This window comes from Mus caroli, unplaced genomic scaffold (assembly GCF_978045245.1).
Source record: "Mus caroli unplaced genomic scaffold, Mus_caroli_1 scaffold_13, whole genome shotgun sequence".
Taxonomy (NCBI): Eukaryota; Metazoa; Chordata; class Mammalia; order Rodentia; family Muridae; genus Mus; species Mus caroli.
The window spans coordinates 14,901,002-14,920,649 of record NW_028227268.1 but is presented as its reverse complement, the minus strand read 5'-3'; the positions used below and the strand labels follow the sequence as shown (position 1 = coordinate 14,920,649).

The window sequence follows — 19,648 nt, the reverse complement described above, 5'->3', positions numbered from 1 at the left end:
GAAGCCACCTGGAGTCAAGACACGTGTGGCCATTTTAGCGGCATCTGCCTCCATCAGAGATGAAGAGGGGTAAACATATGTGTTATTCTATGGGCAACTATTTCGGTTTGACCACCAGAGACTTAGGACTGGTGGTGTGTGACTTGCTATACTGCCTTTTATACATGTATATATATGTACAGGTATGATACAGTTTTGGTGCACAAAGCTGAAGGATTTCACATGGCAGACATAGGCACTGAGTTAAGGATTCTATTTCCCCCTCAAACATGCTTAGCAATTCAAGTTTCTGCTTTTTTTTTTTTTTTTTTTTGTCTTCCTAAATTTCCGTCATGCACCCATTTTGTTTCCATCCTCACAAGAATTACTCATGTTCTATATACACGTTCCTCAAATGCTTGGATCCCGCAATAGCAGATTCACATAAGGACAAAGCGAAACGACACTCGGAAATCAAGGTTCAGAAAATATCGAAGTCATTTATGCTTTGTGATGACTGGATTAAATATTCAAAGCAGCTAATGAAATATATCCAGAATCCCACCCCTTCCCTACTTGTAACACACGCAAACCACATGTAGACAGAAAAACTGAACACGTACGCGTTGGTTAAGAATCACATTATCCTAGGTTAGCGCTGCAGTTGGTGTCAAAAGTCCCGGGCTGACTACAAAGGAGAGAGAACTCACAGGAAGGGAATGAGAATGTAGCCTTTTGAAAGTGAACCAGCCTGGTCTACAGAGTGAGTTCCAGGACAGCCAAGGCTACACAGAGAAACCCTGCCTCGAAAAAACCAAAAAAAAAAAAAAAAAAAAAAAAAAAAAAAAGAAAGTGAACCAGATTGTTGACCTTGACAATGGAAGCCGGTATAGAAAGGAAGAGTGGCGTGGTGCTGCTGGAAAAACTAGGTGCCAGATGGGCTAGCCACCTGTGCAAAATCAACTTGTACTACACGAAAACCCGAGGAGCCCACCCCAGCCCGCATCAGCTTGCAAATGGTAAGCAGATACATACGCGAATTCTGCGTCCTCTGAAAGTGGAATTTTGCTTTTGAAAGCCAGACATTCTCACTGAGTACAGCTGCATGGGGGAGGGAACCACTGAGGAGTTCAAAGGGTTTGAGAAAAGATTACGGTTTTCCCACAAGCAAGATTCATGCTTCCATACCATGCAAAGAAGGGTACCCTACTATGGTACTGTCACCTTAAGGAAAAGCTGCGCTGTTACGGTAATCTATTTGTAATTGCTTTCCTTTGAGTACCGGGGCGCAATGTCCATCTATAGACAAGAAATGATCTAGACACTCTAAACACTTTGGTGCTAGGCTTGAGGGGCCAGCATCTGTGCCACGGGAGAGGGCGTGAACCCCAGAGATGTTGCAGAATGTGGAGACTGAAGAGAGGGTGCAGGCAGGGTCCAATGGCTGGGAGGTGTCAGGGAAGGAGAATATACTCCCTGGTCTGTTTTGCCTCCTTTGGGATCTGGATTGGGGGCCGTTTCCTTTCCTGAGGTTGAAGGTCACGAGTCAGGAAGGGATAGCCAGGACATGGGCTCTGGAGCTCCCCAGCTATCTGTGGTTCGGCATGGCTATGTCTGCTTCCTTTCCTTGTGGGTTTAAAGGCAGTGAGGTGTAAGGGTGACAGATTTCTCTTTCTGCCACTTTGATGACCTCCTGACCTCACCAGCTGTCGGCATACATGTCCCCCTCTTCATTCAGCAATGAGAGCAAGACAAAAGGGACATTTATGATCACACCTCTGTACAAATAGGAGCCTGCGATTCCACTCCTCGCCTCCTCCCGCCTGCCTGTATTTACTGGATTCCTGGGACACAGGCAGTAGCTGGATTATTCCCTTTTTTGCAGGGTTATGGACTGACCCCAGGGCCTCCTGAATGTTAGGCAAGAACTCTACAATCGAGTTACACCCTGGCCCCCCAATATTTAGATTATAAGGAAGGCGTAAGAGAATGGTAGTGTTTCTTAAAGCCTGGTGATGGGCAAACCATTTCCAGGAATATTTGGGTGTTCCTAAGAGTAAACCAGGAGGGGGGGATTCTCTTCTGTGTGGTTCAGACAGTAGTTAGTTTAACCCAGGTCACTTAGTCTCTCCTGAATTTCCTCAAGTGGGAGACTGTCAATGAATTCTACTTAGCTTGTTGAAATTTCTGAGAATCGTTATGGATGAAGCTCACAAGTCAAACTTTGTAGGTCCCTGAAGAGAAGATGTCTGTCTCACCTGGGGCTCTCTGTTTCCGGAATATTCCACATTATATTAGTTGTGGTCATAAGTCATCCAGGCAAGATTTGAGAAGCCACCAGGGCACAAAAGGGGAAGCGAAGAGACGCAAACAGATGGGTGCTTTATTAAATTTTGTGAAAAGGTATAAAGACATTACCATTAATTGCACTTGGAGCCTCAAGAAGTTGATTATTAAAATTTTCAAAAATTTAAGAAGTTAATCAGGCTCCAAATCCTGAGTCAGACTAAATCAAAATAGGAATATTGATAACAACTGGAATTCAAGTATTGGTAGTCAGCAGTCCCAAAAGAGAACAATTAGGCATGTGACACCTGAGAGTATTTTTTTTTTTCTTTTTTTTTTGTTGTTGAGAATTTCAGGTTTGATGGGAGGAAACTGATGTCATTATTTTACCACACCTTACCAAAAAAAAAAAAAAAAAAGTTTTCTCATCCATTCACCCTTTTACCATTGAGGTCCACATCAGACTCACCAAAGCCCCCCAAACAAGGCTTCCTCCCTGGTCCACATCTAAAGCTAGAGAAGATTCTGTGGGTTTTGTTTGATTGTTCTTGAGACAGTGTCTCAAATAACTCAGGCTGGCCTCAAACTCTGTATGTAGCTGAGGTTGACCCTGAACTTCTGATCCTCCTGCCTCGTTACCACGGCTGGGATGGAACCCAGGGTTCCACAGCAGCTGCAGCAGCTCTACCCACTGAGCAGTGTCCTCAGCCCCTCCTGTTTTGTTTCGTTTCGGTTTTTTGTTTTTTGTTTCCTAAATCATACTTTTCACATTCACTATGATGCTGTGTGGCACACGTAGGGGTTCTTGCTATCTGTGAGATTATTTAACCACATGCATTGTCTGAGATCCAAGAACACATCTGAGTGAAGGAGGCAGTCTTTTCCTTGTCCAGAGAATTCTTTAAAAAAAAAAAAAAAAAAAGAGCCACAAATAAAAACAAAGGACCCAAAGGGATGTTTAGACCGAGTTACTCTGATTTGGGCCGACATGGCTTTTCCGAAGCATAGACGCCAGGTAAATTCAGGGTGGCTTTTTTCTCCGGATCTGGAAGTGTGAGCGTCTCTGGAGCAGATTTTTTCCGGGGCCGGTCTTTGGGAATGGACAGAAATTCTGGCGCATCTGTGGAGAGAGGGGTGGATGGGGCGCTGGAGGGGGCGCTGCGCACCGAGGAAGGCAGTAGGGCGATGCTGGAGATAGAAATGGCCGGTGGGAAAACGCCAATCTTCTTGTTGGTGGCTTCCTGAGTGGCTCGTTCGAACTCTCGCACTTCATCCATTGTCATGTCTTCAAAGGGAAAAGCGGAGAAAAGAATAGTTACTGTTCAGACGGGCAAATGGGTTTATTGCTAAATCTGGGGACACTAACCATGAAGCTGATGCCTACCCATCACAAACCTGACATGTCTTTGCAATTTTAGACCCTCATTTTTTTTTCTCCCCTGCCCCCACATCTGTGTTACTAAGTCACATCCCGGAAAAGAACATTTCTTTGTTTTGGATATTAACCCAAGAGTTTTCAAAGGACTCTTCTTCAGTAAGTATTAAGGAATTACTGAAATACACTTTATTTATCTATTTGCTGTGTGTGGTGTGGGTGGCTGAGTCGCGGGGGAGAGAGGATTGGGTTCATTGGGCTGAATTCAGGTTGCCAGGCTCGGCAGCAGTGGCTTCCTTTACTCGGTGAGCCATCTCATTAGCCTAGTTAGTATGCAATAAAAATATTTGTGTGTGTGTGTATGCATGCATGCATAGGTGTGTCATGTATGTGGTGTCTGTATGAATGTATGTGCATGCATGTGTGTTGTGTGTATCTACTTTGGCTTACTCAGGCTCATTCATTTCTCCTGGCCCTCTGCCATGATCTCAGTGGTTCAGGTCTCTTTGCAGTGTTGAATCTGCAATCAACACTGACAACCTGACAACCTATGTTAATCATTAGGTGTTCTTTGTGGGGCTGGAGATCAAATCCAGGGCGCCGAGTATGCCAGGCAGGGGCTCCCCCACTAAGCCACACCACTGAGTTTCATAACATCTGAACAAAGAAAACAACAAACACTTTTTGTGTATGTGGGGGTGTTCTGTGAGGCCCCAAGGTCCGGTAACTTTGTAGACCAGGCTCTGGGACTGCAAAACCCAGATCTACCTGTCTCTGACTCCCAAGTGTAGGGATTAAAGGCATGCACTATCAAATGCCAGACTCAAAAAAACAAAAACAAAAAACCCCACTTCCCATTAAATTGAATCTGTGACCATTTCCCTATGAAATTAAAAAAAAAATTTCCTGAAAGTAAAGAGTTTTTACAAAGGAGATAAAAAAATTACAATTGTGCTGACATAATGTAAAATCTATATGGTTTTAAGAAAACTCACACCTATTAACTTACCACTTTTAAGTGAATGAATGAGACTCAGTTCTTTAAAGCAGCATTTGCTTGGAATTCGACGTAGAATTTTAGTGAACTAGGATATATCTTTAATAAATGGATAGCAATTTAAAAAAGCGACTTGGTTAACAAGTTGCTGAAATGTTGTGATATTGTATGCTTCCAGCAGGGGGCAGAAAGGACACAGCACAGAATTTAGATTAAAAGAAAAAACCAAAAATCTCCCCAAAAACCAAAACAAAAACCCCTCCGAGTCTCCTCTTCTCTTTGAAACCTCTCAATTGCCAAACGGAACTGTTTCTTTCTTTAGTGTGCTAATGGAAGTTAATTTTGCTTACTTATCCATGTTCAGGGTGCTAATTTAAATTTCATTTTAGCACCCGTGAAGGTGCTAAAATTATTTTTCTTTTTCTTTGATAGGCTCTTGGGTAGATCAGGCTGGCCTCTAACTCAGTATGTAGGTGAGGATAACTTTGGATTTCTGATCTTCCTGCCTCTACTTCCCCGGTGCCGGGATTGTGACAGCAGCCACTGTTTATATGGTGTTAGGGATCGAGCCCAGGGTTCTGCATAGTTCAGCACTCTGCCAACCGTGCTACATCCCTAGCCCCACTATGTGGCTTTATTACTATTTATACATTTAAAAAATATTTTTAATTCTTAGGATGCGTGTCTTTGTACATGTGGAGCCAATTCGCTCTTTCCACAGTTACCTGGGCCCTGGTAATCAAACTCAGGTTTCTAAGCTTGTATGATGAGGGTCTTTCCCTGCTAGGCCATCTTGCTGGCCTATCCACACACTACTTACTTGTGGTACACACAGCCTCTCAGCTTTAACCATCTTTTTTCATTGTGGAAAAAAAAGTACAATTGCAAAAAACAAACAAACAAACAAACAAACAACAACAACAACACAACACATGATCTATGATCTCATGATATCCCAAAGAAAGAGGGCACTATTATAAGATAACCATTATACTTCAATCATGGCGACAATGGGTTTCTTACAGCCAGAAAAAAGGTGGGGGTGCGTTCTGAGTTATCATCTTTCTCTACAGTTTAACGCTAATGATGAGTTAAAACGGAAAGAACACATGCAAAGGCTTTAAGCTGTAAGCTCCGCCCCCGCCTCCCCCCCCCCCCCCCCCCGCCCCCATGCCCCATATTATAGCTCAGGCTGGCCTCCAACTCAAGGCAATTCTCCTGCCTCAGCTCTCAGCCACCAAGTCTGCCTTAGATCCTGAAAACAGTGGTGCTCAGTGCCCTTCAGGCATCCCTTGTCCCTCCTTCCCTCCCCGGTAGCTTTCTTCGGTCTGTGTTTGTAGGGAGCGGACTTCAGAGCAGTTGATGGCACTGTGTTTGACATTCCTAGGAGAAAAGGTAATCCAGAGCAAGGAATGTTCTGGAACAGTTTCCTTAAAAGAACATTCCTATCTTTAGAACAGGAAAAAAGGAGAGTTGGGAGGTATCCGATCAAAATCGGGGCAAACCTTCAGCAACTCTTGCTTCAACTGGTTTCCTGCAAACCCCAATCACGGCATGCACAACAGGGGGAAGGCGGAGCCAGCCCGCTTTCAGGCGGTCACATGCATCCAGTGGCCAATGGCATGCACTAGCCTGGCAAGGTACAGTCCAAATCATGCTGTGTGTGTTTGTGTGTGTGTGTGATTAAACATTTCCAAAACATTACCAGAAGGTCTTCCAATTCTAGAGCCTTTGTCACAACAGTTACCTCTCAAAGTTCTGTAATTATGCTCTCGTTTCTCTTTTAAAAAATGGATTTATCATTTATTTATGTATATGTGTGTGTGTATTCACACGTGCACGCATGCAATCAATGCCTACTTAGGACAGTAGAGGGCACTGGATACCCCGGACCAGGAAGTGGTGAGCCACTAGATATGGGCGCTAGGAACTGAACTTGGGTACCTACAAGAGCAGGTGCTCTGAACTGCTGAGCTGACTCTAGACCCTACATTCTCACTTCTTAAAAAACCAAAACAAAACAGAACAAAAAACAAAAGTAGCAGCCATGTAAAAACTGCATTCTTGAGTTTTCCAGTATCTCATCATAAATATTATTACCCTAGGGCCTGGGCATGGCAAACACAAGAACTCATCCTGTTCCGAGAAAGATCACATGTAAGAGATCTGGCTGAGACCTATGTGACGACCTGGTGATGAGTCCTTTGTTATCCCTAGGGCCTCTTTGTTAGCATGACTGACCAAGAGATAACTATGTATTTAAATATGGGTTTCCATTTCTGGTATATACCATATAGTCAGCTTTCAGTAACCCAAGGCTGTCAAATAACCCTGGGCTTTCTAAGGCCTTTGCTAAGTAAGTCTCAGGCTAGACCTACTATGTAGCACCCCTAAAACTCAGTTCACCACCCCTCCACCACTACGAATGTGTATGTGCACAGACTGTAGCTTACTCTGGAGATTAGCCTAAGTCAAAAGGAACTGACTGAGTAAAGCAGCCCAAAAGAGTTCCAGAAAAGCCTTTCAGAGACCATGACAGCTGAAGAGCAAAGCCCTCCAAGGAGTACAAGTGCCAACTACACCTTGAAAAGTCCCGCATTTGATCCACTTCACCTCTGACACCCACTGTGGCTCCTATGCTACTTCGTGATTAGTGCAGGCCATCTGACAGGTACCCCCAAATGTTTCCACTCTCTGTGTTTTACGACTGGGTTAGCCATGAAGCGAAGCCACTGAAGAGTGGAAAGATCTGGAAGACCCAGGTGACTGACACAGCCCACTCAAAGACTTGGGAGGGGGGCACCTTTACCCACAGTCTCTGGGAGAGGTTCTGTTTTCACAGAAGGCTGGGGACCCCGCATTTTCACGGGCTAACAGATGGGTTTCCATGACTGTTTCCCACAGGGTGGGCAACGCGCTTTGAACAGTCTACATACACTGGTCTGTGCATGGCTCTCTATGTCATCCACAGTGGAGGAGTGCTGATTGCACACTTTTATGTTGGTTTGTTCATGCATGTTTTTCTCGTATTCCCGAACATCATCCATTGTCATATCTGAAAAAAGTCAAGACGTGGGCAACTTCCGTTATTAAATACAAACTTTAACGGGGGACACTTTAGGGAAAGAAGGTCGCTCAGCAAAGTTTTTTGTTTTTTTTTGGTTTTTTGAAATTAAAAAGCAGGTGACTGACTAACTTTATGGAGTAAAAATCATAAAGTTAGATAAACCAGCCAAAGAAGGGAGTGAGGGCAAAGAAGAGTGGAGGTCAAACGCGTAGGGGTGATTCCTGGAAAGTGGGCGAGAGTGTTAGCGAGTGGGCTGTGCGTAGCCTGGGATCTCCTAAAGCTTTGTTAGAAGATCTCTCTCAGGAACAGAGGGGCCGGGTGGTTTGGGTTTAAGACTTACCTTCAGGTCAAACTTTCCAGAGAGATACTAGGGCATCTTTAAGTTAGTGGGTTTGACAACACCAAGCACACTTTCATTGCTATGGTAGGAGACAGGCTGTGGAGGGCAGACCCAGCGCATTCACTGCGGGTGTGTGAAAATCGGTACAATTGCATGGAATACAAAAGGCCAGAAAGTGCGGGTCTTTGAGTGTAGTCTGACAGCTTTGAGATGGCTGACACTCTTCCACCCACATTGATCTATAAATACGACGGTGCACAACACCACGTTTGGCTAGAATCTACAAGTTTTCAGTGTTTCAGGATAACGAGCTCTCAGTCCTTAATGGTTTTCGGCAGGAGATGGTTTTGTGGCAGTGTCTGGTTGTGACAGCAGTGGTGGAAAGGTGTTCTGTTGGCATCTCTCTAGGGATGCTGAGGGAGGGATGCTGTAAAAACATCCTATAGGCTGGGATCTCCAATTCTCAACAAACAAAGATTTCATTCCAAGTGCCAACAGGGACCAGGTTGAGAAGTCCTGCCTCATTCTTTCGATATTGGCACCTGGGAGGCTGAGGCAGGAGGATTATGGCTTCAAGGCTAGCCTGGGCCTTGTCTCAAAAACAAAACAAACAAACAAACACACAAACAAAAAGAAAACCAAGGAATCTCCTCTTTTTGCAAGTGAGATGTGTAAAATTGATATTTTACTGGTCTCACCTTAAAACATTGCCCCTGTCTTCCTCCCCACCCCCAACCCTCTTGTTCTTCTGCTGGATTTGATCAGCTTTTCTCCTAGTCTAGCAAAGCTTCATCAAGTCATGGCAGAATTTCACTTCATGCCCTCACCAACCAATAAAGCATGAAGAAGAAAAAAGCATCCACGTCACCCCTGATTGGCTTAGGGGGGGTTCTGCCTCGTGCGTTCCCAGCTGGAGTTGTTCCTTAAGCATTTTCTGGATCGTGTGCCCTGATTTTTTTTTTTTAAATCGCAATCGAGTGTCATGTGAGGTTCTCTTTGCTTCCAAAGGGCAGACCTGCCAGAGCTCATGATTTAAATCAGTATGGTCAGGGGCTGAGGTGGAGTGTGGCTCAAAATCTAGGCCTGGGCTATTTTATTGAACTCAAGATGCTCCTGTCAGCCCTGGAGTCATCCATCAGAAATGCTGTCCACAAGCAATGTAAGTATGGAGAAGGCTAAGCTGCAGGCCAGGCAAGCAAGGACACGCTCTTCTTTTAGAAAGCAGGTTATTGACAAGCAATAAAAGAATGCTGCTTTAGGGTGAAGACAGAAGGGACTTAGTCAACAATAACACATTCTGCAAGACCAAACCCCGCAACTTCAACGACTGATTATCAGTATTTCTTAACCATGAACACACCTGGAAACGAATATGAAGCAGTCACGCTTAAGTACGAGTTCAAAACTGAAAAATGTGTTTCTTTGTGCACCTGTCATTAACCAATTAATTAATTGGGAAAACAAAACCCAGAGAAGGCAAAGAGTCCACTGCCTTACTGCCTTACTGGGATGAATCTTCACAGAAGGGAAGGACTTACCATGGGCAGACTCTGGACTTTCAGAGCCGTGTCAGTTTTGTGGGCGTAAGAAAGGGTTCGGTGGCAAAGATGATTGGTGCCTTGCTCATAGTGAGATTTGAAAACAAGTCAAGGGACTGGTGGGGCCATGTGATTGACAACAGAACCAAAAGCATAAGACAAAACCAAACGAGGTAGAAGATCATGTAATACTGGTAGGGAGGGTCCTTATGAGAGCATCTATTTCTGCTCTCCCTCGCCACGCACTCTCTCTGAGAGGGAGTGTTTCATGTAGCCCAGGTACCAAATCTCCCTGTGTATCCTAGGAGGACTTCTATCTCCACCTCTCAGTGCTGGATGCTGCTGCAGCTACAAGCTAGGTAAGCTACCAGCTAAGAAAAAGCTCCCTAAATCTTGAAATACCTCCACATACCATAAATGCATACAAACAGGAGGTAAACTTGTCAGACTGCCTTAGTAACTTATGGAAACGCTAATTAGGTGGGAAAGATCCACTTTGGAATATCTGGTTAAATGCATTGTCTTTGTGATGGTATTACCTCACTCAAAATCCGTATGAACATCAAGGCTCAATTGCATATCCTCAGAGCACACTTCGGAAGACAATTCATCCTCTTACTGATTGATTTTTCAAAGATCAGAGTAATTTCTGGCAACTTGGGTTCAGAGCTCTTGCCAGAAACAAAGGCTTTCTGAGGTTATCACCCAAACAATTTTTTTAAACATTTATTTGTGTGTGTGTGTGTGTGTGTGTGTGTGTGTGTACATATACACACTTGCACCCATGCATCATAGCACACATGTGTGGTCAAAGGACAACTTGTGGGAGTCTGGTCTCCCTTCTACCATGTGAGCCCTGGGTACCGAATTCAGGCTGTCTGGCTTGGAGGCCTTTACCACTGAGCCATCTTGCTGGCTTTCAGACAAATTCTAAATGCAAGACAGTCTTAGGTGATGACTTCTAATCAATCTTGAAGGGCCATAATTTCTCTCTCTCTCTCTCTCTCTCTCTCTCTCTCTCTCTCTCTCTCTCTCTCTGTGTGTGTAAAGTGTAGGTGTGCATATGTTTATATATGTATGCAGCTGTATGCAGGGGTCAAGGTCTGGTGTCTTTTACTATCTCTCTGTATTTTTTTTTTTTTGGTTTTTCGAGACAGGGTTTCTCTGTATAGCCCTGGCTGTCCTGGAACTCACTTTGTAGCCCAGGCTGGCCTCGAACTCAGAAATCCGCCTGCCTCTGCCTCCCAAGTGCTGGGATTAAAGGCATGCGCTACCACACCCGGCTTATCTCTCTGTATTTTATTATTACTATTGTTGTAGTTTTTGTGTCTGTGAGTGTCTTGCCTGCATGTATGACTGTGTACCACTTGCAGGCAGTGCTCCTGGAGATCAGAGATAGCGTGGGATCCTCTGGTGCTGGGACTGGAGATGGCTGTGAGCTGTCTTGTGGATGCTGAGGATAGAACCTGGGCCCTCTGGAAGAGCAGTCAGTGCTCTTAACTGCTGACTCCAGCCCCTCTGCCTTATTTTTTGAGACAGAGTTTCTCAGTGAACCTGGAGCTCACTGATTGGCTGGCAGGATTCTCCTGTCTTTGCCTCCCCAGTGCTGGGATTAGGTGAAGCCCTCATCTGCACAAAGTGACTCCGTTGAGGTGGAGTTCCCTCTGTTCCTGGTTTAACATTGGTAAAGATGTTCTTGTCCCAGGGGATTTGTCAGTTGAGGCTATTTCTTTGTTTCCTCAACCATCAGCTAAAGACTCACAAGATACGGTAAAATAGTTTTCAATTAAATGGGCCTTCTATCCCTTCAATGTTTATCATCTTTCTTGCTGTTGATTTTAGATAGGGTCTCTTGTAGCCCAGGCTGGCCTTGGACTCCTGGTCTTCCTGTCTCTGCCTCCCAAATACTGGAATTATAGGTGTGTACCACAGTGCTCAGTATCATCATTGCTGTTCTACACATTTTTGAGACAGGGTCTCATTTGGCACAAGGCAGCCCTGAACTTGGTAGATAGCTGAGGGTGACCTGAAACTCCATCCTCCTGACTCCATCTTCTGACCTCTGGGTACTGTTTATGCAACATTCCAGACTGAACCAGGGTTTTATGTATGCTAGGCAGGAACTACACCAACTAAGTCACAGCCCCAGGCCCATTTTAGTAATTTTTTTTTTTTTTTTGAGACAAGGCATCTCTATGAAGCTCTTGCTGTCCTAAAACTTGATCTATAGGCTAGGCTGCCTTGTAACTAACAGAGATCCACCTGCCTCTCTCTCTTGTGTCTTCATTATTTGGCGTGTGGTACTACATCTGGCTTCGTTTTAGTATTCATTTTATTTATTTGAAGTTTTTATTTATATGGATGTTTGTGTGTCTGCATGCATGTATGTGCATGTTTGTGTGTGTGCCCGTGAAGACCAGAAATGGTCTTTAGATCCCAGCAGTTACTGGTGTTTATGAGCTGTCTGACATGGGTGCTGGGAGCTAAACTCCAGTTCTCTGCAAGAACAGCGAACACTCTTAATTGCTGAACTAGTTCTCTAGTCCCTGAATAAAATGTTTTAAAACTACTATTTATTTATTCCATCATTCAAATAATGCCAGGATCACGTTACAGACAAAGAATTCAAGGTGAGCTAGCTCACCAGGAAAACTGCTCTCCACCAGTCTGGTGACCAGAATTCAAATCCCAAGACCCACGTGGTAAAAAGAGAGAAGGAACTTTTGAGAGTCGTCCTCTGACCCCCACACATGCTTCATATCACATACGAATCCAAATAGCACTGAATTATAGAAGGAAAGGGTTTAATTCCTTATAACTTTTTTGACCAGTCTTAGGACATCTTGGGATAGTTGTGGGTAAGAGACTGATGGATTCTTACACACACACACACACACACACACACACACACACGAGAGAGAGAGAGAGAGAGAGAGAGAGAGAGAGAGAGATTGATTCTTAACTGCATTTGTAGTGGCTCCGGCTTACTTGATCTGGCTAATCTCTCCCCTTCTACCCTCCTAGGCTATAACAGACAATTGTTCTATCATTCTGAGGCAAAACTGAAGTTGAAACAAGTTTTGGGCCTTGGAAGACACCTGATGATGAATTGGACTGGGCACCTGTCTCCAGCAAACTGGTGGCCGTCTTTCCAGAAGATTCAGTTTTAAAGTCTCTTTGTTGCTATCGTTTGTTTGTTTGTTTTGAGACAGGGTTACATTATGTATCCTAGGCTATCCTAGAACTCACTATGTAGCCCAGGCTGGCCAGGGATTCATGATCCTCCTCCTGTCTTAGCCTCCTGAGTACAGGGATTGTAGACATGCATCCTTAGGCCTAGTAGGAACGTAAAACAACTCATTAGACCCATGATAACCTAACTCATACTTTTACATAAAGCTAAGGCCCTTCCACTTTCTTTGTGTTGGAATCAGCCAATCCTCAATGCTGGGAACACAGCATTTTCCATACAACCCAGACGACTGAGATCTAGAATGGCAATTGAGAGCTGTGATTTTGTTTTTCTTTTTTTGAAATTTAATTTAATATTATGAGCATGGGTGCTTTGCCTGCATGTATGTGCCTGTGCACTGCATGAGAGCGTTGTGCCTGCAGAGGTAAGAAGCCAGCATCCGATTCCTTGGAATTGGAGTTATGGGTGGCTGCGAACCACCATATGAATGCTAAGAAATGAACTCCAGTCCTCTGTAAGAGTAACAAGCGCTTTTATCCTTTGAGCCATCTCTCCAGCCTTTGTTCTGAGACAGGGTCTTGCTATGTAGTCTCTCCCTATGTAGTACAAGCTGGTCTCAGACTTGTGGCGATTTTTTCTGCCTCTGCCTCCTAAGCACTGGGGTCATAGATTGGTATCACTATACCCACCATTTTTAGGGGGGTGTGGGAATGTATGCTCAGTGGGTTCAGCCCAGTTGGAGTGTGGGTTCACAGGCTCCTTTGAAAAGGAAAGCGATGTGACGTTATGAGTTCCCTTCCTAGAAAGATGAACATGCACACACAGGCTCAGGGTCTGCTTCCAGGAAACCTGGGGCCCCTGGAAGATGCTGGTGTGGCGGACTCACATAGCTGTGGCTCATTTCTTCACCTGAGTTTGCTTCTTGCCTTGTCAAGCCTTCCCTAGGGATCCTGGCTGACTTCTAAGCGACTTCATAAGGCCGTTTCATCTACCAGCCAGAACTCAACCTCCCACATACTTTTTTTGGGGAAGGAGTCAGGTTTTCAAAGACGTTTGTGAGGCCCCCCCTCAGTCACAGGGTCCCTGTGGCAATCTTCAATGTGCCTCTCTGAGAATACTGTCAGATTTGAGAAGCCAATCCGAGCTTTTTTTTTTAATGAAGCTGGGCTGGCTATTTTTATCTGTCTCCCCTCTCACCCCATCTCCTGAAATGTGTCGTGGCTCGGCTGATTAGTGTTCTAGTCATGCAGAGAGGCTCAAGGCTCACGGGTAAAGACCAATCAGGGCCTTGGAAAGCAAACTCAACTCCTCCAACATGGCCACGGCGATACTTTAGAGAAGAACATGAGCAGAATAAAATCTGCTTAGGGAGATGGTTTTGTGACTTCCAAGAATGCTGGAACTCAGTGGAGATGCAGAAATAAATCCTTGGGTGAGAAAAGATCATCATCCTGAACAATGTCTTTTCTTCACTCCTAATTAAGCACTGGAGATGGGGAGTCTAATTTGAAGGGAGGGGGGGCAGCCAGGAGTGTCCTGAATGATGCCTAAGGACAGGCATGGTGCACTACCCAAACATGCTGCTCAGGAGGTGAACGGCACCCAAACCCAGCCCCAACAATATAGCACCTGCTGAGTCTGCCCAGAAGGGGGCCCTTTTCTAACACATCTGCTTAAAGGAGGACGATGGCTACTCCCTTCCTTACTTCTTCTTTTAATTCTTATAAGGTGCCAGAGCTTAGCAGCTGGCCCTGAAGACATCGAAGATCCTTCTAGTCTAATCTATTTGGAATGAATTATTTAAGCTGTCCTTGTAAACGAATCTGCTTTATATCCCAGGCTGTGAGCCAACAGTTCAGAATCAACCTGGAGGGCTTCTGGAACCACAGTGGGCTAGGGGTTGGAGACTGTGTATCTCTAACCAATACCCAGGAGATTCGGAGACTGCAGGTCTAGGGACCTTGCTTTGAGAACCAGAACTGTAGACTGTGGCTCCAGAGGAGGCTGCTTTACTTGGGACCCTGTCCATGTTTATTAACAGGGGCCTCACTGAGCCTGTACGTGATCAAAGGGAAAAAGGCAACTCAAGGTACCCGAGCCGAAGGGTTATCCTTGTTTGGACTTTGCCTGGGTTATAACACACCCATCTATCTGAAAGACCCATAGTTCCCCGAATGACCTTGAATCAGTAAGTGGCTGAGGAGACACTGGGTGGCAGGGCCTGTTTCTATTCATTTAATTTCCTGCGAGCCTGCGACAGGTAATGAAGGAGCCACTGTGTTCCAGGCCAGCAGCTCAGCTGGGCTGCTGAGGTCTGCAAGAGGTTATACCAAATGGATGGTGTCGTTCTCAGATCCTTGCTGCCTGAAAGGGCTGCTTGTTTTGGTTGCGACTGTCAATGTGGACGGACACAGGGGGTGGAGACCACTCTGGGGTCAACAGCCAGCCCTGATGGTCTACATTCACCAAAGCCTAAGCCTTCCAACCACAACTCAGTCACAAAGAAGATCTTGTGACCAAGAGACTCTTTGAGTTGCTAACTGCCTTCCTTCTCATCCTAAGTAAATAGGTAGGAATTCTTAAAGACCTTTCGGCTGGAGAGCCTGTGTTTCATCTAATATATTATTCTAGCTTCAGGCTCTTGTAATAATCTGAGAATTCTAAAGGAGCCTTGCACATGCCAGGCAAGTCTCTCCCACTCTCTTAATTAAATGGCCTAAAGTCATCACTTCCTTGCCACGGGCTTAGCTGAGACTGAAAAGAATCAGGGTCTAGTCTCCATATTCCCCTTACTGGATACACAGTCCCACTTTGTTTTTTCCTCCTATAATGGTTGTCAACCTCTTTTTCTCATTAAGAAAAATTTTTATTGTATGTGTGTGCATGATATGTGTATCCCATGATACACTTGGGTGGATGTTAGCTGACAGCTTTGTGGAGTCAATTCTCCCCTTTTACCTTTAACATGGGCTCTGGGGAACAAACTCAGGTCACCAGGGTTGGCAGCTGATGATGCCTTTACCCACTGAGCCATCTTGCTGGCCCCAAACCCTCTTTTTGGAAGGGCAGGCTTGGAATGTTTTACCTCTATAAGCAGAGTGAAGACCTCCTTTTAAAATTTCTGAAAAGCCCTCAGTCACATGCTGGTGCTAGAGAAACCTAGCTGAGAACTTTGCCTCCTGCCCATCAAGGTGGCAGATTTTGGGACTCTCTGGGTGCCTGTCCTTTGTGTAATCAATGCAGGCCTATTGCTCTTTGACTAGCCTTGTGATAGTTCCTAGAAGATGGTAACAAGGGAACCATGAGCTCTGAGAAGTAAAGTGGAGAAGACAGGACAGATATTAATTCGAGGATACTCCCCAGTGACCTATCTCATAAAAGCCAGGTCGTGGCGAGTCTTCCTGACAGCAGAGTATATGAAAATGTCCTGTGGTTGTGGAACCTAACAATCCAAGTGGGGATGGGCACCTGGGCAAACCAGGAAGAAGCGCTTACTCTTCAGCAGGTGCAGAGCTGGGAAAATGGAAACATGAGACTAAATGAACCCTGTAGCCCGGCAGACCAAGCCTTTTAAACCTGTGGCCTGAGTTACCAGCACTGCCTTCACCCATTCTGTTCAATGTAGCCTTTCACTTTAAGATAGGATAGTGGAGGGCATCAGCTGCTGCTCTGGAAACGGAGGGCATGGGTGGAATAAGGGTGGGAAAAAAAAAAGACCAAAATACAATGTAGGGTACATCTAGGACAAATAACGTGACTTAGGACGACAGACACACACAGATGGCTCTATCCTAAGTCACTGGTTGGGCGTGCTCACTTCTATTTATAGCCAAGGACACAGGCCACCTAATGACTGATTCAGGGGAGGCAAGGGACTCATGTCCACACAGCTGCGGTGCTGAGCACCCAGGGAGGATGGTCTATTCATCATGGTACCAAGCAAACCTTGTTCTTATTTACTGACAAGGTGCAGAACTTGTTTAAAATCTTTTGAATGACATTTAAAAAAAAAAAAAAAAACCTCAAAGATTCCAAAAAGCCAGAGCAGTATTTTCCTTTAGAGTTGTCCAGTCACATATGCCTCCCTCCATCTGTCCTTGACATCTTAGAGAACTTGTATGTCTCCGATGAGGGTCTGTTTCAAGTGTTTCCTGCATCAAGGGACTGTTACTAAATAAGATGCTTCTATCAGATAATGTTGAAGTTTGGGATAATTTAGGATGGGTCTGAAATCCACCCTGCAGAGAACAATGGAGCCCCGAGTGTCGGTAAGACAAGCATCAAGCACGCCGAGGTCCTACTTGGTCAATAGTTCTGTGGTTATTTCAGACCGAGCTCCTATAATTACATCTTTATTAGGTTCACCAGACAGAGCTATTTCCAATACAGGAAGTGGTGGCCTACGCTTTGTTGTTGTCCTTCTAGGTTACACTTGAAGCTGGGTGGACTGAAAGCCAAGTCAAGGTGTTACGAAACCATTCTCCAAGTTATTTTGGGCCATCGGACTTACCGTACCACTCATCAACCCACGCAAAGGCCTGTCTGTGTCCAATCAGCAAGATGTCTCGGACCACCTGAAGAGTGAGAAAAGGAGGTTGAAATAATACCAGGTGCGACCAAGAGCATTTGGGGGTTGAGGGGCTAGGGGCATGGCTCAGTGGGTAAAGTGTTGCCTGTTTAAGCATGAGGGACTGAATTTGGATTTTTAGCACCCATGTAAAAATTAGATGTGTTAATGTATACATGTCCTATAACCACAGTGCTGGGGGGAGTGGAAATGGAGGTTCACCAGAGCTTTCTGGCCTATCAGTTAACCCCCAAGTTTAGTGAGAGAGTTTATCTCAAAACATAAGCTGGGAGCCGGGCGTGGTGGCGTACGCTTTTAATCCCAGCACTCGGGAGGCAGAGGCAGGCGGATTTCTGAGTTTGAGGCCAGCCTGATCTACAAAGTAAGTTCCAGGACAGCCAGGGCTACACAGAGAAACCCTGTCTCAAAAAAAACCCAAAACCAAAAACAAAAAAAAACAACCCCCCGCCCCATAAGCTGGGGTCATGGAGCCAGGTCAAAGGGCAAAGGTGACTCCTGGAAGCCTGCCTGAGTTCACTATCTGGGTCACAGTTGGTAGACAAGGTGGAGGGAGAGAACAGATCCTGAAAGTTGTCCTCTGACCTTCCCATGTGTCAACTGTCCTCCTCTTCCCCTAAATAAGTAAACAAAGGTAAAGATGTAGTAAAATAATTTAGGAGAAAATTAAAAAATCTGAAGAGAGACAGAGAGAGAGACAAGGATGTTGGCCTCTGGTCTCCATAAGAGCATGACCTGGCAAGTGCATCCCCTCTTCCATACATCATCATCATCATCATAAAATAAAATAATATTTCTTATTTCATCTCTTTCTTTTTTTTACATTAAAAATTTTTAGGCCCTGCTGCTCCAGCAGCAAGCTCTTTACCTGCTGAGCCATCTTCCCAGCCGATAAATATTCCTTATTACATTTCTTGGAAACTCACAGCCAGCCTCCAACATTCCTTCCTTTCTTCTTGCCAAACAAAATCCAGTGATTGTCAAAAAACCTCTCATGGAAGGGCTGAAGTGGGTTTCCATAAGCAAAGGGTTTTAATTGGGTGGGTTTTCAGAAACAAGGGAAGCGTTTCTAATGAAGTGTTTATTCCTCCTGCCTCTGGGTATTCGTCGAGGCCCTTTTATGATTTGGAAGTGGAGACATGTAATGAATCTAAGAAAGACCATGCAGCCATACACACTCTGGTGCTGACGGTGTCAAATTCGTGGAAATCAAAAGAACAGCAGCCGTAAATCCGCCCTGTCACATTAAGCACAACACAGCTGTGGCTCGCAACAAGGCCTCAATAATGCGTTAATGGCTGGCTTTTGAATACCCCCCCCCCCATCACTGTGAATAGATTCTTAAAAAACAAAGGTGTTTAGAGAAAGCTCCTCCACCACCCTCTACTTTCAACCCCTGTAAACACTTCCTCATTAGCAGAACAGGTGTGTTGGGGGGGCGGGGTTATAACACTTCCTTTAGTTTGGAATTAGGCACGGAAGTGTGATAATACATAAGCCAAAGAATCCTCACAGGTACTTTCAAGAAATAGGTTGAGCCAAAGTCATCGTCAAGGAATTAAATGAAATGAGCTCTGGGCAATTAAAACCTGTTTTGGGAGAGGAAATGAGATCCACGACCACTCGACCACTCGGTGACTCTTTAGTTAGAGGAGATAATTTAGGAGGGAAAGAAGCAGACAGGTGTGGGGGCACACACCTGAAATTCCAGCATTTGAGCACTCGAGGCAAACCTTGGCTACACAGTGAGTTTGAGGCTAGCCTGGGCTGTAGGAGACCCTGCTTCAAAAGAATAAAAACAGGAGCTGGGGAGCTGGCGCATCTGTTAAGAGCACTTGTTGAAAAAAAAAAAAAATCATTGTTAAAGCCCGGCATGGTGCACGCCTTTAATCCCAGCACTCAGGAGGCAGAGGCAGGCGGATTTCTGAGTTCGAGGCCAGCCTGGTCTACAGAGTGAGTTCCAGCAGGACAGCCAAGGCTACACAGAGAAACCCTGTCTGGAAAAACCAAAAAAAAAAAAAAAAAAAAAAAGAGCACTTGTTGCTCTTGCTTAGGACCTGGGTTTGAGTCCCAGCACCCATATGACAGCTCACAATGACTTGAATATCTCCAGTTCCAGGAGATCCAATTCCCTCTTCTGATCGATGTGGACACCAGACATGCTTGTGTCCACACATGAGGGCAAAACACACACACACACACACACACACACACACACACACACACACACATATATATATATAAGAACAAAAGCAAAGGAGGGAGAATGAGAGAGGGAAGGAGAGGGA

At 45.0% G+C, this 19,648-nt stretch overlaps 1 protein-coding gene across 1 annotated transcript in view; it reads right to left on the bottom strand.

The window, feature by feature from the left end:
- Positions 1-286: 286 nt before the first annotated feature.
- The window catches only part of Pitpnc1 (phosphatidylinositol transfer protein cytoplasmic 1), a 265,819-nt gene continuing 246,457 nt past the window's right edge, over positions 287-19,648 (bottom strand). Inside the window, exons 8-9 of the mRNA XM_029483564.2 lie at positions 17,286-17,349; positions 287-3,550 (exon numbers count right to left, since the gene is read on the bottom strand). Of these exons, the coding sequence (XP_029339424.1) occupies positions 3,234-3,550; positions 17,286-17,349 (381 nt within the window). The 3' untranslated portion in view covers positions 287-3,233. The remainder of the gene's footprint in view (positions 3,551-17,285; positions 17,350-19,648) is intronic.